Consider the following 22,172-nt stretch of genomic DNA (forward strand, 5'->3'; position numbering starts at 1 on the left):
ACAGTGCCTTTCTGTCTACCCTATCATAAGCCTTTTCCAGATTCATAAAAGCCCAAAAAAACATCCTTCCCCTTTCCTATAGCTTTCTCACATATATGTCTTACCACAAAGATCTGATCTACACAACCTCTACCTGTCCTAAATCCACACTGTTCCTCACCAATTACTCCTTCTGTTCCTCTCCTAATCCTCTCAATCAAGATCCTCCCATAAGCCTTCCCAACTACACTTAACAAGCTAATCCCTCTCTTTTGGAAAGAAATTAAGAGAGGAAGAGGAGGAGAATCAAGTAGAGAAGAAAAGGTATAAGGTGCAGATGGAGAGATGATAATGGAAGAGAAGGCAGTAAGAGGAAAATGGGCAGAGTATTTTAGGGAGTTGCTAAATGTGAAGGAGGATGGGTAGTTGCAGCGGGAAACGCTAAGAAAAAGAGAGTAATGAGTGAGGAAAATGGAGGAGAAATAAGGAAAGATGAAATGAAGGCAGTTGTTAAGATGATGAGAGCAGGTAAGGCACCTGGTCTGGATGGATGTCATGCAGAATGTCTAAAAAAGGAGGTACAGTTATGGTGGACTGCCTGGTGAGGTTATTTAATGTTTGTTTAACCTCTTCAGTACGGGCCAAAATCTCACGGGCAGCATTAGCTGCCTGATGTACGATGTGTCGTAATAATACTCGCATCATAAAATATAGTCACCACTTATATCGATCGTTCTCTCTTTCACCCGTGAATTTTGATAACCATAGAAAATGTGATGAAGACAGTTTAGAGAATATGTCATTACGCAGGGGCAACTACAATAAATATAATCAAGACGCCGATATGGCAGCCTCGCATATCCACTTGCTCCTCATGCCGCCTACGTATGCGGCACCGTATGGAAGGGGTTAAGAGAGAGTAGAGTGCCGGAGGACTGTAGGAGTGCCTGTATAGTTCCACTTTACAAGGGAAAAGGGAACAAATGTGATTGTAGTAGTTTCAGAGGGATCAGCTTATTAAGTGTAGTTGGGATGGGTTATGGGAGGGTCTTGATTGAGAGGATTAGGAGAGGAACACAGGGAGTAATTGGTGAGGAACAGTGTGGGTTTAGGACAGGTAGGGGTTGCGGAGGTCAGAGTTTTGTGGTAAGACATATGTAAGAAAACTATAGGAAAAGGTAAGGATGTTTTTTGGGCTTTTATGGATCTAGAAAAGGCTTACGACAGGGCAACAAAAAAAAATGGAATGGTACCGATATGTAAACAAAGGTAGCGGGACAATTTTGTTTCTATGATCAATCACGAATTTAGTTGCTTGGCCTGACGTTTCTGCTTTATCTTCAAATTTCCTATCAAGTGTTTTACACACACCAGTTGCTCTATCCAGTGAAGAAGGAAATTGATCCCAGATGGGCCCCCATTTATATGTTACGCGCTAGGCCCTGTATATGAGCTGGTACATCGAAACATAAGCTGTGATTCGAGTAGTTCCCGCAATCCAAGTCCTAGGGTAACACTTAGCCTCTTATGATAAATTTTTACCTCACCGGATAAGGAAAATATAGAGTGTATTCACTTAATTTAATATGTAAACTAAATTTACACTATGCCTTGTACTTAAAATTAAGTCGGTGTGAACAGAGTGCAAGCACAGTAATCAGGAGAGCTCAAAAGTGCTGACGCATCTTTTTTATACTAGAGCCATACAACACCAGTGCCATGGCACAGGTGCCAATGTATGCCAATTTAACCTATCCTATTTCTATTTACCCATCTCCACACAATTTACCCGTATCTTTAGTTTTGTGTGAAGAAGGCTTACAATATAGTCACTAATACTTATCTAAAACATATAAGCAACAGGGCATGGAAGTGAGAGTCCTACTTTGATTCTTCATTTGATTTATGTGCCCTCTGGCCTCTGATGGCAGGAGGCCCCGATATTGTAGTCCTCTGCTGCTGGCTTCCAAGTCTTCTTCTACGTCATCTGTGTGTGTGATGCCTGCGTCCATTGTCAGTAACATGTCATGTAACATAACATATATCTCCCTTCACCAGAGAAAAATGGTCAGACCTGTGATACAAGGCTTGAACATTTTGTGTCAGGATGCAACAGGGCATCAGCTGCCACATTTGATTTTCCAGGAATATGTTGAATACTTAGATCGTACCCCTGGATTGCTAATGCCCATCTAGCCAATCTGTCATTTTTTTGTGTTACCATCTATGATATACTTCAATGGGTTATGGTTGCTTAGGATGATTACTTTCTTATCTAGGAATATATGGAATTTCTTTAAGGCTAATAAGAGGCTGAGGGCCTCCCTCTCAATGGTAGAATACCATGTTTGATACTTCTTGAGAATCTGAGACATAAATGAGATGGGTCTCATGACACCATCCTCCTCCTGAGCAAGCATGGCACCTACAGCTACATGACTGGCATCTCAAAAAAGATAAAAGGGTCTTACTATAATCCGGGGCTATCAAGACAGGACAATCTGAGAGAAGTTTCTTGCATTTGTCAATGGCTGCATCAGCACCCTCATCCCGTCTGAAATGATTATAAGAGAGCATGTGGGTTAAAGGAGCGGCTACCTCTGCAAGGTTTGGACAATACCTCCGATAGAATCCAAGCATGCCCATGAATCTTCTGATGCCTCTCTTCATCTTCAGGACCTGGAAGTCCATGATGTCTTTCACTCTGGCCTCTAATGGCGTGATGCAATTCTGGCCAACTTGGTGTCCCAGGTAGTCAATAGTACTCCTCCCAAAGGCGCTCCTCTTTAGGTTCACAGTGAGATGGGCTTGTGTTAGTCTGTCAAATAAATTCTTCAATCTGAGCATGTGATCACTCCATATGTCAGAGAACACTACAATGTCGTCTGAGTATGCCCTGACACCCAGTAACCCCTCAACTAGCCAGTTGACGAGGCTCTGGAAGGATGCTCCACTATTTTTCATCCCAAATTGGGTCACTTTATATTGAAAGTACCCATATGGGGTAACAAAAGCAGATACCTCAGTAGCCCTACTTGTAAGGGGGATCTGATGATATCCCTTCATCAAATCCAATTTTGACAAAAGATTTGCAGCAGTGACCTCCTCAATTAGGTCATCAATTCTGGGGAGAGGGTTAGGATCAGCTTTAGTGATTGCACTCACCTTCCTATAATCAACACATAACCTCCACTCGTCTCTAGATTTTGGTACCAGCACAGCTGGCGAGGCTCAGGGACTAGTGCTAGGTTCCACTAACCCTTGGTCCATGAGTTGCCTTACTTCCTCCTCCCTGATTCTCTTCTTTTGGAGCAACAATCTGTATGGTGTCTGCTTCACCAGCTTGGCTCCATCTTCTAGAATGACGTCATGATATATTGCTTGAGTAATGGTGGGGCATGAGGAAAATATCTGGGCATTCCTGCAGAGGAGTGCTCTAACTTCCTCCTGCATCTCTCCCTCCAGTGATAACAAAGATTCCTCCAATGCCTCACTGGTGTTGCACCCCAGACCTCCTCATCAGGTCTCTCAAAACATAATTATGACCCCCTTTTCTCTCAAGCACTTTGAATGGTCCCTCATATTTTGGATGCAATGATGTTTTCTGAGGAGACAGCACAAGCATATATTCTCCAACTCTTAGTTCCCTCTTAACTGATTTTCTATCATGATAATCCTTATAGTTACCCTGCACTATTTCAAGGTTTCTTTTAGCCATTTGCCTGACCTTCCTCAACTTCTCGAAATTGGTACCCACTAACTTGGTATACATGGTACTTTCCTCTGGGGTTTTTGATAGTAGCTGGTCAAACAGGAAGGCAAGGTCCCTTGGGGTTCTACCAAACATCAAGTAAAAGGGAGAAAAACCTAGACCTTCATGTACAGTTATCTTAGTGGCGTACAGTAACAAACCTATGCCTTCATCCCAGTCCTTCTCAAATTCTAATACAAAGGAAATCATGCATTTTAAGGTTCTGTGGAACCTTTTGAGACTTCCCTGACTTTAGGGGTGATATGCTGATGTGATCACATACAAAGGATTACAAAGGCGGAGCATGCTGACAGGAGACCTTTTGGTCGGATGCGAAACAAAAATCATAGTACTAATAAATTAATAAATAAAAGCTATAATAATGTAAATAACAAAATACATAAATAAATGCATAGGTATTTTTAAATAAACAAACAGGTAAAAAGAAAATAATAAATTGACAGATAATAATAAATGAGAAACAGACAAATGATAACAAAAACGAATAATATAAAATAAATTATAATCATTACAGCATCTTGCTTAGGTGTTTATCTAAATGACTCTTAAAGCTTCGAACTGAACTACATTGCACTGCCTCTGCAGGAAGTTTATTCCATTCATTAACTACACGGTTGGCGAAGTTGTTTCTACCCACTTCCAAATTGAATCTATTTCTGGACAGTTTGAGACCATTGTTTCTTGTCTGATTCTCATTCAATGTGAAAATGTTGTCATTTTTGATGTTGTCAATTCCCTTTAGAATTTTAAAGACCTATATCAAGTCACCTCTGAGTCTACACTTTTTTAGGGAAAACAGATTCATATGTTTTAGTTGATCTTCATATGATTTATTTTTGATATTTGGAATCAGTTTTGTGGCTCGCCGTTATACTTTTTCCAATCTGTCAATGTCTTGAATGAGATTTGGTGACCATACGGAAACAGCATATTCCAAATGTGGACAAACTAACAATTTATATAGCTTGTTAATGAGTGATGGACTTTTGAAGTCAAAAGATCATGCAATCAGTCCTGGAATCTTATTTGCTTTGTCAGAGGCTGAAATACACTGCTTGGATGATTTGAGATCGTTACTGATAATTACACCGACATCTTTTTCACTATTCACTTTTGTTAACGAATTTCCAAATAACTTGTAATTGTACATACTGTTATTTTTACCTATGTGCATTACCTTGCATTTACTTATGTTAAATTTCATTAGCCACTTTTCAGACCATTGCTGTAATTGATCTAAACCTTCTTGAATATCTAATTGATTTAACCTCTTCACTCCTGGGCACATCGCACGTCTGGCAGCATTAGCTGCCCGACGTGCAATGTTGCGTCATAATAATCGCATTATAAAAAATAAAGTCAGTGCTCAATCGTTCGTTCTGTTTCACCCATGTATTTTGATAACCATAGAAAATATGATGAAGCTAGTTTAGAGAGAATGAAGATTACATAGGTACGACGCACTGATCTGCATAACACTTGGATTGAGTATAAGGGCCGTGGGCTGCCCCAGGAGTGAGGCGGGCAGGCGGGACATGGCCGCCATATTGGTAGTATCAAACCATTAGCACGTGTGAACCACTCTGCCGGTCATGGGAGCTGTCATGTTACTCTCATGGCCTATGTGGCTGGTATGGGCTGTATGATAGTGATGCGATCTGTAAATAAGTTTTCCTGTGTGGTTTATGAAACAGTACATGTCTACATGTACCGGTATTTGACCATAAAAGTAATCAAACAAGTACGCTAAACTGACATAAACAAGAGAACATGTAGATGTTTTAACTTGTATCCACTGATCTGCATAACAATATAGATCAGTGGTTGTATCCTATGTACATTATTTTGTGCAGAGCATAAATTAGGCTTTCACATTGTGTGTGAGTGTGACCACATGTTATAATCTCAATCTCTCAAATCTTGACAAGCAGTAATCTTTGGCGTTTTTCGAAATCTAGTCATCTGGTCATTGAAATGCACACAGTTAATTACTGGATTACAATTACTTTATTTGCACAACTAACTACACATGTATTTCAACAAACAAATTTCACCTGTCACTAAATATACACGTATCCACAATATTCCAAGAAACCTCCAGTGAATCTTTACAGAATAAAACCTACATTAGTATTTATTGTGAATATTGCTATTGTATCGTGTACAGCACATTACAGGTGCCTTAAATATTGGACGATAGTGATATACATGGATATGCATCAGTGCTTTTGAGACAATATATTTCACATCGATCCTGAAACAGAAACTTTGACACAGAAATCATTCAGTAAAAAGAATGTACATACATCAGTTACAATAGTACTAGTAGTTCATATTCATTCAATAGAAACGAAGACACATACCCGCTATGTTTGGTCCTGAAAAATCATGCTCCTCTGTAACAGTAGTTGAGACCGGTAGAAGGATAAATTCTTATGAGTTGAAACATAATAGTACATGGTACCCTTAATTTTTGTTGTCTCTACAAGACAATAAGTCACAAGAATACATGACACCAGTTCAGCATGGACATCTTTAGCGCAACAGCAGTCTTTTGTCGCCATGGCTACTGGCCACCTGACAGCTCCTAATTTAATTGATGAGAAGATCGTCTCAAAATCATCACTGTGATCCAAGCATGATTGGGTATATAATGGCCACACAATTCGTCACTGTTGGGCCCTCCACACTTGATGGGGGTGCCGAGTTGTAATCAGTATTACGTAATGCTGGGAGATGTAACGCCCAGTGTTATGCAATGTTACATGGGGTGGGGGGTGTCGAATTTCACCAGAAAAGACTTTACATAATTTTTGAACAGGCCCCGAATAGTAATTCAGCCCATTTAATATGAATTCCTCACACTTCACAATATAGAAAAAGCCTACACATGTAATCAGGAAGAACAACTGGTTCTATACAGCTACACAGCTCTGGACAGCGTTTGAGCCTTATAAGATATTTTTAAATGATAAATATTTATCCTGCTATTGCCATGATTACATTCGTGACAAATGGGTTGATGCTAGATCTATTTCTTACAGATAAAAAATACATAGCATTAACAGTTGGTGGGCAACATTTTATGGCTCCTGATGGCCGCATCATATGTTGATGGGTATCGGGATGTTTTGAGTAATAAAACCTTAATTTACTTACGAGTGGAAGGACTACTCACATCCACCTTTTCTCCGGTTGGTGCAGTTGAATGCAGCACAAGTTGGCATTGTAAAATGATCGTTAAATATGTAAAACACACCAGTATATAGGAGCGAAAGCTACCGAGAACTGTAAGGGACGCTATCACTGCTATCAGTGAATCACATGGCGTGGGTTTGTTTTGATACTACCAACATGGCTGCCGCCCGGATCCACTGACCTCATAATCAGGACACCGATCTGTGATCCAGTTACTTTTAGATCAGTGGTACGACTACAATAAATATAATCAAGATGCCGACGTCGGCATCATCGAGTACCCACTTGCTCCTCATGCCGCCTACATAGGCGTCACTGTATGGAAGTGGTTAAGTGGTCATTTGCTATTCCGCACAGTTTTGTATCATCAGCAAATTTGTAAACAGTAGATTTTAGTCCATGGTCTATATCATTTATATATACTATGAATAGAAGTGGCCCAACATGTTTCATGTTGAAGCCTTCCAGGGCTCCTTTGAATATCCCACTTAAAAAGTTAGTGCCTCTATCACTTTGCACCTCCCGAGGCATACCCATCTTACTAAAATAAGACATTAAGGCCTTGGTTATTGTCCTGGCCTTAATGTTTGAGAGAGGTATTGCTTCAGCATACCAAGTAGCCTGACACATTATGGTGAGGAGAAATGATTTCCCGGATTTTGTCTTTGGGAGAGGGCCCACACAATCAACAACAACCTTGGAAAAGGGCTCCTTGATTACAGGAACTTGGCACATGGGTACTTTCTTAGGTGTGTAGTTTGGCTTCCCAGTCACTTGACATGCAACACACTACCTAACCACCCTTTTGACATCCTCTGACAATCGAGGCCAGAAAAAGTGTGCTGATATCATTTGCTTTGTTTTGCTGATCCCAAGGTGGGCACACAAAGTTTTATGAGCTAGCCTCACAATTTTCTCTCTCATCACTTGAGGCAAGACTATTTGAGAAACAATATCACCTTCTACCTTTTCTGGTGCCTTGTATTTGCTCAAGTGCACACCATCCTCCATGACGATTGACGAACTCCCTCTCGCTGTACTTCCCTCTCTCCTGTTCTTCCTCCTCAACTGCTCGGCATACTGCCTCCAATTCAGGATCCTCCTGCTGTAGTTGGATGAGTTCCTTCCTATCCATGGTCATCTCACGGACAATCTCATCTGCTAGGATGTCGTCTCCCTGACCTTCAGCTACTTCTCCGGCTGCTGCTTGTTTTTCTTCCTCATTACTCTCGTTCTGTGACTCCTTTGGAATCATGTTTTCAGGGTCTGCGCCGAACAGGGGGCCCAGGTTACCGTCACCTCGTTCTTCTTCTTCTTGTGCCCTCTTGGCCTGGCCTCTGGTGATGAAGGCCGCAGGGTCGGCCATGTCAGCTTCATCTGTGTGTATTTACCTAGTTGTAATATACGGGAGGGGAGCTATGCTCGTGGTGACCCGTCTTTGTATCTCTCTGCATCAAGTTTTATCTTAAAATCTTGTATAGTGTTAGCACATACTGTTTTGTTGTCTAATTTGTTCCATGTATTTATCGCTCTGTGTGGGAAACTGTTCCTTTTCAAGTTTTTTCTATAACTATCCTTTTTCAATTTTTTTCCGTGTCCTCTTGTTTTACCATTTTCCCATACTAATAGGTTGTTCCTGTCTAAAACTTCCATTCCTTTCATTATCCTGTAGATAGTTTGTTTTTCAGTTTTCCATTTACATATTTGTAAAATAGTTTGGGTTCTTCTTTACATTTGTCTATTATCTTTTTTTCATAATTTCTCTTTTCATCTCTGCGTATTTTTACATATTCGTTTCTTAGTTTGATGTATGTTTGCCATTTGCTTTGTTTCTTATCTCTTTTCCATTTTTTCCAAGCTTTGTCTCTTTTTTCCTTTGCTTCACTACATCTTTTGTTGTACCAGTTCTTTATGTATGCCTTTTCCATTTTTTGTTGTGTGTATGCATCTGTCTAGGTATGGGGTTATTCACCATCTTGAGTCTGACCTGGACTATCTCACCTACATCATTTCCCAGGAGGATATCTATCCCTTTTATTGGAAGCTCTGCTAATCCTACTTCAACGCTCGCTATCTGACCATCTATCTCAAGTAACACTTTAACTATGGGTGCTAAGGTTGTCACTCCTCTGGCTAATCCCATGGTGAACTGACCTATGTGTCTGTTTTCTAGACCTGGTATCACATCTGGCCTCATAATAGATGTGGGATGCCCCTGTGTCTCGCAGAGCCTCGACTGCATATTTTCTTCTATTCCCCTCTGTTCCTATTCTGGCATCCTTTACACACGGTCACCACTCTTGGCTGATCCCTATTGTGCCTGTCTCACCTAACCTACTTTCATCTATACAGCAATTTATGTCTTCTTTCTAGTCCACTACCCCCTTCTCCTCTGCTTTTCTGCTGTCCTGTCTTTGTCCCCAATCTTGCATGTCCCCCTTGTTTTCCTTTTCTTTGGGGCAAGTTTCCATCCCATGACCAAAGGTTCCACAAGAATAGCACCTCCTATCTTGATCGTTTCACTTTCCTCTACACACATTATTCCTTGCCTAGTTTTTTCATCTTTTCCAAACTTTGTCTCTTCTGTTTTTAGCTTCAATACACTTTTTGTTATACATACATATACCAAAGGCTTTTTTCCCAGTTACACAGGGGGTAGCCAAAAAGAAAAAGGCATAGAAACCACTCCCACCCATTCCATCCCCTACATATTCCACTCCCCTCCACCCTCCTCCCTCCCTCTCATCTTGGCACCTCCTGGATGACAGGTCATCCCTGCATCCTGTCCACTGCCCTGGGTCAGAAGCAGTGTTGCAAGACACAGCACATCCACAGCAAGGCCGCTTCATTAATTCAGCGACCCACCTCTCCATCCCCTCACGCATAAAAGGAGAAGATGGAGAGAAATCCCTTTTGGGCTGCGTCAATTTATTTCTCATACATACTCCCTCACCCCCCATCCCCCATCCACTCCCTCTCATGCATCACCGCATCATCCATACACAACCCTTCTCCATTTACCCCTATCTTCTGTCCTCTCCCGTCCTTCCTCAACAAACATTCCTCTCTTTTGTAATGTCCCTTTTACCCCCCATCAATCCATCTCATCATAGGATGCCCCCCCCATATTCACTCCTTCCACCTCTGCCTTCCACACTTCTTTTACTAATCTTTCTTCACTCATTCTTTCCATGTGTCCAAACCATCCTATTACTCATTCACCAACCCTACCCTACCTCCCAACTCCCTTTCCACCCCTGTTCTCCTCCTCACCTCCTCATTTCTCACTCTATCTATCCTAGTAACCCCTATCATACTTCTCAGACATTTCATCTCAAACACGTTCAAACTCCTCTTTTCTTTCTCTCTTATGTTCCATGTTTCTGCCCCATATAGTGCTGTCAGCACAATCACTCCCTCAAATAACCTCCTCTTAGCATCCATTCCCAGATGTCTATTTCTCATTACACCTTTTAATCCAAGGCATTTACTCATTTCTCTCAATCTACATTCTACCTCCACCCCCACTCCTCCCTTTCCTGCCACATTCTCACCCAAGTATCTAAAACTATCCACTTCCTCCAGCTTCTCACCCTTAATGCTCACTTCCAGCCTGCTGTCACTCTTTCTCCTTGTACATCTCATCACCTTACTTTTGCCCACATTTATCTTCAACTTCTTTCATTCACACACCTTCTCAAACTCTGTCACTAACTTCCTCAATCCTTCCTCTGATCCTGCTACAAGCACAGTGTCTTCAGCAAACAACAACTAGCTTATTTCCCACTTTTCTCCATTTTCTTTAACCATCTCCAACCCCTGACCCACCACCCTTGCATTCACCTCTCGCACCACCCCATCCATGTATAGATTAAACAGCCAGGGCAACATAACACATCCCTGACAAAAGTCCCACCTTTACCTCAAACCATTCACTCTCTCCATTTCTAATCCTAACACAAGCTCTACTACTCTCGTAAAAACTCTTGACTGCTCTTAACAGCTTTCCTCCTATCCCATATATCTGCAGTACCTCCTACAGTGCCTTCCTGTCTACCCTGTCTTAAGCCTTTTCCAAACCCATAAAAGCCCAAAAAACATCCCTACCTTTTCCTATAGTTTTCTCACATATCTGTCTTACCACAAAAATCTGATCTACACAACCCCTACCTGTCCTAAAACCACATTGTTCCTCTCTTAATCCTCTTAATCAAGACCCTCCCATAAACCTTCCCAACTACACTCAACAAGCTGATCCCTCTGAAACTACTACACTCACACTTGTCCCCCTTTCCCTTGTAAAGCAGAACGATACAAGCACTCCTCCAGTCCTCTGGCACCCTACCCTCTCTTAAACAAACATTAGATAACCTCACCAGCCAGTCCACCATAACTGTACCTCTTTTCTTCAGACATTCTGCATGGCATCCATCCAACCCAGGTGCCTTACCTGCTCTCATCATCTTAACAACTGCTTTCACTTCATCTTTCCCTATTTTTCCTCCATTTTGTTTCTTCTTTGGTACATATTTATCTCTTCCCTCCTTGTATTTTTCTTTTAATATGTTCCACTTCTCTTCCATCTTTGTTCCTTCATTAAAAAAAAATTCCCAGTTAGCATTTTGAAAAAAATTTGTGTTTTTTTTTAAAGTCCATTTTGTTGTACATTAGTCTCCCTTTTCTATGTTTCTATTAAAGTCCATTTTGTTGTACATTAGTCTCCCTTTTCTATGTTTCTCATTTCTTCTTGCATAATTTTGTTCTTTTAGTTCGAACTCTATTAGTATGTGTTCATTCTTCCCAGTTGGTGTCTTGTATTCCATTTTGTCCATGATTTCAGGCTCTGGTGTGAATAAGTCTAGTCTCGACAGTTCTTCATTGTTTCTATAGCTAGTATTTTCCTTCATCCATTGAGTCATTGTGTATTCAGTGGTCATATCCAGTAGAATTTTCCCCCGAAATTCCTCTCCACCTTTTATACTGTCATTTCTTCCCAACATATTTCCTTTGAGTTAAAGTCACCCATAATTACTATATTTCCTCCTTTCAATAACTCAATTAATGCATTCTTTGTCTTCCAGTATTTTGGAATGATCACTATCAGTCCAAGCCTTTGTTTTTGGGGGTACATATGCTTCCATAAATTTTCTTCTTTTCATATTTCTGTTTTCAACTTTAATCATAATCAGTTCCACATTATTTTTTCCTTCTGTCACCTTTCTTAGTCAAAGTAAAAAAACATGACGCCTCCACCCTGTTTTTTCATTCTATTTTTTGCCCAATGGTTGTATAGATCTTGTCTCAGTATTCAATGGTAGTGGACCTTTTAATTTTGTCTCCACAATTCCCATTATGTCTGGTTTCTATGTTAAGAGATAGTTGTTTAATTTGTTTAGTCCAGAAATCATACTGTCTGTTTGCTTATGTTATTTTTAATATTTTCTTTTCTCTTTTTTGGTTTATGTTTATATATATATATATATATATACCATTTTCTCAGCCTTAGATCCAGTAGTCTCCAAAAAAACTAATTCTTTTCAGTCTCCATTCTTCTCTCATTTTTTTAATTTGCTTCATTTCTAAGTGCCATTTCTTTCTCTATTTCCTCATCGCTCATTTCCTTTTTTATCCATATATTTTTATAATTTTCAATATATGCTAGCTTTGCCACTTTTGATAGTACCTCTTCAGCTATCATTTAAGTCCTTAGTTTGATTTTTAGTGGCCAATAGTGTTTTTCTCTAGAATATTGACCGACACTATGCACCTCTTTGATATCTTTGTCCAATTCTTGTCCTTCTTCTTGAACCACTTTCAGAATTTCCTTTGCAATTTCTCTCTCTTCTTTTTCTCTTTGGTATTTGTATACATTATGTTTTTCTTTAGAGTGTAATGAGGAATAGACATTTGGGAATGGATGCTAAGAGGAGACTGTATGAAGGAGTGATTGTGCCAACAGCACTGTATGGGGCAGAAACATGGAACATAAGAGAAGAAGAGAGAAGGAGTTTGAATGTGTTTGAGATGAGGTGTCTGAGAAGTATGATGGGGGTTACTAGGCTAGATAGAGTGAGAAATGAGGAGGTGAGGAGGAGAACAGGGGTGGAAAAGGAGCTGGGAGATAGTGTTGATGAAAGAATATTAGGATGGTTTGGACACATGGAAAGAATGAGTGAAGAAAGACTAGTAAAAGAGGTATGGAAGGCAGATGTGGAGGGAGTGAACATGAGGGGACGTCCTAGGATGAGGTGGATGGATGGGGTGAAGGGGGCTTTGGGGAAGAGGGGAATGTCTGTTGAGGAAAGACGGGAGAGGACAGAAGACAGGGGTGAATGGAGAATGGTTGTATATGGATGATGATGTGATTGCATGAGGTGGAATGGGTGTGGGGATGGGGGGTGAGGTAGTATGTGTGAGCAAAATTTGACGCAGCCCGAAGGGATTTCTCTCCGTCCTCTCCTTTTATGCAATGGGGGGGACGGAGAGGGGGGGGGGTCGCTGATTTAATGAAGCGGCCTTGCTGTGGATGTGCTGTGTCTTGCGACACTGTTTCTGACCCAGGGCAGTGGACAAGATGCAGGGATGACCCGTCATCCAGGAGGTGCTCAGATAAGAGGGAGGGTGGAGGGGTGTGGAATGTATTCAGGGATGGAATGGGTGGAAATGATTTTATGCCTTTCCCTTTTTGGCTACCTCCCTTGTAAGGGGGAAAAAGCCTTGGTATATGTATGTATGTATGTTTTTCTTTAATACCATAAACTACAATGCATTTCTTTTTATCCACTTTGTCTCTTACCCAGTTTTTCTTTTCTTTAATTTTATTACCATTTCTATAGCATTTTCCTCTACCTGCTGTTGTACTATTTCTTTAAATGTTTTATCTGATTTTCTTGTTTCTGTTTCCACTTTTTTTTTTTTTTTCTTTTTTTCCTAGATCTGTTTCCTTAATTGATTCCCCCACTTTTTTTGGTCACTGCTTGTATTTGTTCTTTGACCTCTTTTTTGAGTTCTTGATTTTTGTTTCTGTCTTCATTTTTCTTTCATTATCACTTCTGATCATACTTAGTTCACTTTTTAGGTCATTAAGCTCTCTGTTCATTTCTTCATTAGCTTTTTCATAGATTGGTCATTTCTCTGTGAATCGCTCTATAATCTATTCTTAAATCTATTAGTTCCTCCATCAAGTTATTAATGTCTCGACTTCTTAGTACACTGCTATACCTAATTTCTCTTTCTGTATCCAAACCTTTTCCCAATATTCCCCTTTCTGAAAATCTGCAAAAAGCATTGTTTTCCCACCTTTGAATTGATTTTGGGGTGTCATTTAAACAAATCCTATTTGGTATCACTCCAAGTGGTAATTCCACTCTACTCATGCCCAATCCTCTCTTTGTTGGTTCATTATTCCTTTTTTCTCCTTTTCCTTCCTCCATTTTATATGTTAATACACTTTATCAAAACTGGATCCTTTTACACCATATCAGTCACTCGAAAGCCATAACTTCTCTGTAAGTACAAACATAGGTGTTTCCTTGATTCTAGTAAAAAAGCGCTGGTTTGGAGCTCTTCTGCTAGCCTTCCATTCACTCCGATGAGTGATTATGTGTGAGTTATATTTTGATGCAGACTGAAGGGATTTCTCCCAATTTTTTTTTCTGCTTGAGGAGACAGAGAGGGATGTTGCCAATTAAATGAACCAGCCTTGTTGTGGATGTGTTGTGTCTTGCAGCATTGCTTATGACCCAAGGCATTGGGTGAGATGAAGGGATGACCCATCATCCAGGAGCCAAGAAAAGAGGGAGGGAGAGGTGGTGAATGGGAATGGAATAGGGGGATTATGTCTTTTGACTTTGGCTACCTCCCTTGTAAGGGGGAAAAAGCCTTTGGTATATGTGTATGTATGTATTACTATTACTACCACTTTTGCAGCTCAAAGACATAATTTTTTTTTTTTTTTTTTTTTTACCAATGATTGCATAATCATATATGTCATCCTAAATTCTGCTGTATATGTCATACACATTATCTTGAGTTTTGGGCACAAAATTGTCCTGACTTTGTCTAAGAGAATGGACTTGTGATGTTTTTTGTTTTTTTTTGTGTCTTTTACACAGCTTCAGAGGAACTGGAAAGCAGAAAACAGCCTTGGAATTCATTAAGAGAAGAAAATCAAGGTTTATTATGCTTGGAGAATGACAGACCTTCAGACCAGAATACTGTTATTACTTCAACTGGTAGTCAGTTAGGTAGTAATATTTTCTCCAGTGATTGTGAAGAAAGTGGTACCATATTTGATGGTATTATCCCATTGAACAATTCCACTACTCTGAATGACAATATAAATAAAGAATCTGTCTTTACTGACAGATACTCTCTGAGCATTAACACTACAGCATGTAGTAGTCTGGATAATGATTCTGTTTCCAGTTGCCACTTGGGTAGTATTACTACTTCAAATAGTCAGGTGAATGATGCTACAATTGCACATTATGATAGAATTACTATTACCAATACTCAGATAGACAATACAATCATAAAGAACAGCCTGCATAGCACTGAATCGAGTGCCATCAACCAGGTGATAACAGTCACTAGTCAGCAGAATACTTCCACCACTGTCAGTAATCACTTAAGAAGTAACAGCCCTTCAAGCGATTATGAGCTTCTCATAAAGGTATGAATGTTTTATGTGGTTCATTTGTACTCTTTTAGATGTAGAGGGAACATCATCAAGTAATAGGCTTTTATATGCAAAGGTTTCAAAAGTTTTTTGTTCTGTTGTACTTTTTGTTTCTGGTAGTTTAGACTTTATTTCATCCAAAGCATTTTTCATATTTGAAACTCAATCAGACTGAAGAGAGTCAACAACAGAACCAGCAGCAGAAGAGACAGAGAAGGAAGGCCAAAGAACAAAGAGATATGGAAGAATTGGACTCTGAAATGAAAAGGCTACGAGAGGATGATCACCAAGAATTGTCACAATTACAAGAAGCTAAACAGGAGCAGTCATCAATAGGGCTGCAAAATGTTGGACAAAATCAGTCATCAAGATTTGAAGTTTTGCAAACTCTAGAAGATGAAGAGGTATGGATAAGTATAGATACTTTGTAGTTTACTAGCTAATGTGCACTTTTTTTTTTCTTTGATCATATATTCTATGTGCATGAGGGGACAGAGAGGGGGGTTGCTGATTTAATGAAGCAGCCTTGCTGTGGATGTGCTGTGTCTTGTGACACTGCTTCTGACCCAGGGCAATGGGCGAGATGCAGGGATGACCCATCATCCAGGAGGTGCCAAGATAAGAGGGTGGAGGGGAATGGAGTATGATAAGGATGGAATGGGTGGGAGTGGTTTTTATGCCTTTGTTTTTTGGTTACCTCCCTTGTAAGGGGGGAAAATGCCTTTGGTATATGTATGCATAGATTAGTTATAGTGGAATGGTTGGTGAGATTGTATAATGTGTGTCTAAAGGAAGGAAATGTAGTTGTGAATTACAGAAATGCATGTATACCTCCACTATACAAGTGCATTCATCATTTTGTTGGTATTAATCACTGCTTCTATCCTTGGGAATAATGTCACACCAAAGAAGTAGAATCACATATGTGGTTAAGAAGAGATTTAAGTAGGGCAATAGAAAGAAGGGACAGTAGAAGTTAAAAGTTATAAATATTCTTTGAATGAAGAAGAAACAAAGGTTGTTGTTTCCTAGACTCTCTGGTTGAGCAGTCCCATCTCCCTGAAGAACACCATGGCTGGAACATGGTTCTCCCACAAATCTCTAGTAGAGTTGTTGTGTTGTTGGCATGCATAATAGTGTACACTGAAGTCTTCCATAATGCATTGTATAATATCGGATGAAGTATTACATCCTGGATAGTTATCTGTGAGACAGTTATCTTCCTAAGGTAATATAGAAGGGCTGGATGGTGGCTGCACCACAGCCAGGCCAGGTTGACTCTGTCCTCTTGGAGGAGAGAGGATTCAGAGGGATGGATATCAGGGGATCAGGCATGCAGCAGTGTGTTGTCTTTTACATTGTTGATGAAGTAGGGAGTGATATAATTATGGATATACTTCTGGAGGCAGTCTGGTGGTTGTGGAAGAAGAGAAGAGAGTATTTGTCTGTGATATAGGTATTTGGGTGTTCTGTGGATGTTTCTTGGCATGTGTATTTACCTAGTTATATTATGAGGGAAGGGAGCTATGCTCATAATGACCCAATTTTGTATCTCTCAGCATCTAGTTGTCTGTTTTTTGCGCATACTATTTTTTTTGTTCAATTTTGCCAGACATCTATCACACTGTGTGGAAAACTATTCTTTTTCAGATCTTTTCTATAACTATTCTTTTTGAGTTTCTTTCCATGTCCTCTTGTTTTTCTTCTGTCCCACTTTAATAAATCTCCTCTATCAAGGACTTCCATACCTTTTATGATTCTGTAAATGGCCAATAGATATCCTCTTTCTCTTCTTTGTTACAGGGTTGTTAGTTCCAGTTTGGACAAACTTTGTTCGTATGTCAATTTTGAAAGTGTTGTTGCCATCTTTGCCATTGCTCTTTGGATTCTTTCTAATTTCTTTATATTCTTTTTTTGTGTTAGGTGTCCATAGTGTCACAGCATACCTCTTGGTCTTATCAGCATGACTAATATTTTCTTTACCATTTCCTCATCCATGTAGTTGAAGGCCACCTTTATTGTTCTCAGTAAATTGTTGGCTTCTCTGACTATTTTGTTTATATGCTTATCTGGTGACATGTCTTTGCTAATAATTACTCCTAGATCTTTTACCAAGCTAACTTTTTTTACTTCTTTTGTACCAATCTTATATTGCACTGACATTCTATTTTTACTTTTTCCAAAGTCCATTATACTGCATTTCTTGATGTTGAAGTTCACTTCCCACTTTTGGCTCCATTTCCAGACTTTGTCCAGATCTCTCTGAAGTGATTCACAATTTTTCTCTTTACTTGTTTTCTTTTGTAGTTTTGTGTCATCTGCAAAGAGGTTCATATAACATTCAACACCTTCATCCATGTCATTTATATAGATGGCAAACATTATCAGAGCTAGAACAGAACCCTGTGGGACTCCACTTATCATTTCTTCCCAGGTTGAGTTTTTGTGTCTAACTACCACCTTCATTTTTCTCCCATTCAAGAAATCATCCATCCATTTCATTAACTTTCTTTGTACACCTCCTGTTGTTTCAAGTTTTCTTATTAGTTTGTAAATCTAGAAAAGCACACACTACCTATCCATCCCTTTCTTTTATTATGTCTATTAGTCTTGAATAAGAATAAATCAAGTTGGTGGCACAAGATCTTCCTTGTCTAAAGCCATATTGTTTTGGATTCAGTATCTTATTTTCTTCCAGATGTTTAATCCATTTGATAACTTTTTCACATATTCTAGCTATTGTGCTTGTAAGGGAGACCTGTCTATAGTTTGTTGGGTCTTCTTTATTTCCTCCTTTAAATGACCGTGATGAGTGAGGAAAATGGAGGAGAAATAAGGAAGGATGAAGTGAAGGCAGTCGTTCAGATGATGAAAGCAGGTAAGGCACCTGGTCTGGATGGATGCCATGCAGAATGTCTAAAAAAAAAAAGAGGTACAGTGATGGTGGACTGACTGGTGAGGTTATTTAATGTTTGTTTAAGAGAGGGTAGAGTGCCGGAGGACTGGAGGAGTGCCTGTAAAGTTCCACTTTACAAGGGAAAAGGGGACAAGTGTGAATGTAGTAGTTTCAGAGGGATTAGCTTGTTAAGTGTAGTTAGGAAGGCTTATGGGAGGATCTTGATTAAGGATTAGGAGAGGAACAGAAGGAGTAATTGGTGAGGAACAGTGTGGATTTAGGATGGGTAAAGGTTGTGTAGATCAGATTTTTGTGGTAAGACAAATATGTGAGAAAGCTATAGGAAAGGGGAAGGAAATTTTTTGCCCCTTTATGGAACTGGAAAAGGCTTACGACAGGGTAGACAGAAAGGCACTGTGGGAGGTTTTGCAGATATACAGGATAGGAGGAAAGCTTCTAGGAGCTGTCAAGAGTTTTTATGAGAGTAGTAGAGCTTGTGTCAGGATTAGAAATGGAGAGAGTGAGTGGTTCGAGGTAAAGGTGGGACTTCATCAAGGATGCGTTATATCGCCCTGGCTGTTCAACTTATATATGGATGGGGTAGTGCAAGAGGTAAATGCAAGGGTAGTGGGTCAGGGATTGGAGATGGTTAAAGAAAATGGAGAAAAGTGGGAGGTGAGCCAGCTGTTGTTTGCGGATGACACTGTGCTTGTGGCAGGATCAGAGGAGGGATTGAGGAAGTTGGTGACAGAGTTTGGGAGAGTGTGTGATGGACAAAAGCTGAAGATAAATGTGGGTAAAAGTAAGTTGATGAGATGTACAAGGGGTGAAAGTGGCAGTAGTCTGGAAGTGAGCATTAAGGGAGAGTGACTGGAGGAAGTGGATAGTTTTAGATACTTGGGTGCAAATGTGGCAGGAAAGGGTGGAATGGGGGTGGAGGTAGAATATAGATTGAGAGAAGTGAGTAAATGCCTTGGTGGATTAAAAAATTTAATGGGGAATAGACATTTGGGAATGGATGCTAAGAGGAGACTATATGAAGGAGTGATTGTGCCAACAGCACTGTATGGGGCAGAAACATGGAACATAAGATAGGAAAAGAGAAGGAGTTTAAATGTGTTTGAGATGAGGTGTCTGAGAAGTATGATGGGGGTTACTAGGCTGGATAGAGTGAGAAATGAGGAGGTGAGGAGAAGAACAGGGGTGGAAAGGGAGTTGGGAGATAGGGTTGATGAAAGAGTATTAGGATGGTTTGGACACATGAAAAGAATGAGTGAAGAAAGACTAGTAAAAGAGGTATGGAAGGCAGATGTGGAGGGAGTGAACATGAAGGGACGTCCTAGGATGAGGTGGATGGATGGGGTGAAGGGGGCTTTGGGGAAGAGGGGAATGTCTGTTGAGGAAAGACGGGAGAGGACAGAAGACAGGGGTGAATGGAGAATGGTTGTATATGGATGATGTTGTGATACATAAGGTGGAATGGGCAGGGGGATGGGGGGTGAGGTAGTATGTGTGAGCAAAATTTGACGCAGCCCAAAGGGATTTCTCCCCGTCTTCTCCTTTTATGCATGGGGGGGACAGAGGGGGGTTGCCGATTTAATGAAGCGGCCTTGCTGTGGATGTACTGTGTCTTGCGACACCGCTTCTGACCCAGGGCAGTGGACAAGGTGCAGGGATGACCCGTCATCCAGGAGGTGCTAAGATGAGAGGGAGGGTGGAGGGGTGTGGAGTGTATTCAGGGATGGAATGGGTGGAAATGATTTTATGCCTTTTCCTTTTTGGCTACCTCCCTTGTAAGGGGGAAAAAGCCTTGGTATATGTATGTATGTATATATTGGCACAATATTTGCATTTTTCCAATCTTGTGGTACCTTTCCTTCCTTGAGTGAGCAATCTATTATTTTATATATCTTGTCCGCTAGCTCATATATACATTCTTTTAGTATCCAATTTGCAATCCCTTCCAGACTGATTTTCTGACATCAAGGTTTATTATTTGATCCCTTATTTTGTTTTTGTGTTGCATTTATTTCTTTCAATGGGGGGATAATTCTACCTTTTCTTCTCCCCAATTATGTGCATTTTCTATTGTGAATACAGACATAGAATGTATGCTCATAACCGCCATTTCTACATCATCTATATATTCCTCATTTCCTTGACGCAGTTTCACTATTGTTTGTTTTTCAATTTACTATTCATATACCTGTAGAATAATATAGGTTGATCCTTACATTCATCTATTATGTCTTTTTTATATTTTCATTTTTCTTCCCTGTGTATTTTCACATATTCATTTCTCAGTTTTATATATATTTGCCACTTACCTGCTCTTTTTTTTTCCTTTGTCCATCTTTTCTAAGCTTTGTCTCTTCTATCTTTTGCCTCACTACATTTGTTGTTGTACATATATATATATATATATCAAAGGCTTTTTCCCGCTTATAAGGGAGGTAGCCAAAAACAAAGGCATAAAAACCACTCCCATCCATATCATAGTCCACTCCCCTCCACCCTCTTCCCTCCCTCTTATCTTGCCACATCCTGGATGATGGGTCATCCTTGCATCTTGCCCACTGCCCTGGGTCAGAAACAATGTCACAAGACACAGCACATCTACAGCAAGGCCACTTCATTAAATTGACAACACCCCCCTCATGCAGAAAAGGAGAAGATGGGGAGAAAACCCTTTGGGCTGCGTCAAATTATTTCTCACGCATACTCCCTCACCCCCATTGCCCACCCATTCCACCTCATGCATCACAGCATCATCCCTATACAACCATTCTCCATTCACCCATATCTTCTGCCCTCTCCCATCCTTCCTCAACAGATAATCCTCTCTTTCCTAAAGCTCCTTTTACCCCATCCATCCATCTCTTCCTATCATCCTAGGTCAACCCCTCATGTTCACTCTTTCCACACCTCTTTTACTAGTCTTTCTTCACTTGTTATACCAGCACTTATTGTATACCCTTTCCTGCTTTTCCTTTGGTATGTATTTATCTATTCCTTCTTTATAAATTTCTTTAGATATATTCCATTTCTCTTCCATCTTTGTTTCATCATTAAAGAAGTTTTTCCAATTCACTTTTTGAAAGAATGTTCTGAATTTCTCAAAATCTGGTTTGTTGTACATTAGTCTACCTTTTCTCTGTTTCTCATTTCTTCCCAAACAAATTTCCTCTTTTAGTTTTAACTCAGTTAATATGTGGTCACTTCCCAATTGGTGTCTTGTATTCCATTTTATCCACAATTTCAGGCTCTGATGTAAATATTAAATCTAGTCTTGACAGTTCTTCATTTTTTCTATATCTGATATTCTCCTTTACCCACTGAGTCATTGCATATTCAGTGGTCATATCCAGTAGTATATTTTCCCAGAGATCCTCTACACCTCTCACTGTCATCTCTTCCCAACATATTTCTTTTGAGTTAAAGTCACCCAGGATTACTATGTTTCCTTCCTCTTTTAGTAATTCGTTTAATGCACGCTTTGTGTCTTCCAGCACTTTGGAGTGGTCACTCTGAGTCCAAGAATATGTTTTGGGGGGCACACATATTACTGCAAATTTTCTACTTTTCATGTCGCTGTTTTCAACTTTTATCATAATTCCACATTATTATTTCCTTCTGTTGTCTTTGCC

The 22,172-nt window shown here is 40.0% G+C and overlaps 1 protein-coding gene across 1 annotated transcript in view; it reads left to right on the forward strand.

The window, feature by feature from the left end:
* Positions 1 to 22,172, forward strand: part of LOC143037439 (E3 ubiquitin-protein ligase RNF180-like) — a 138,239-nt gene that overhangs the window by 65,064 nt on the left and 51,003 nt on the right. Inside the window, exons 6-7 of the mRNA XM_076205660.1 lie at positions 15,064 to 15,623; positions 15,800 to 16,033. Coding sequence (XP_076061775.1) covers positions 15,064 to 15,623; positions 15,800 to 16,033 — 794 coding nt within the window. The remainder of the gene's footprint in view (positions 1 to 15,063; positions 15,624 to 15,799; positions 16,034 to 22,172) is intronic.

The sequence above is a fragment of the Oratosquilla oratoria genome, chromosome 22, assembly GCF_046742065.1.
Source record: "Oratosquilla oratoria isolate Oo_2021 chromosome 22, ASM4674206v1, whole genome shotgun sequence".
Classification (NCBI taxonomy): domain Eukaryota; kingdom Metazoa; phylum Arthropoda; class Malacostraca; order Stomatopoda; family Squillidae; genus Oratosquilla; species Oratosquilla oratoria.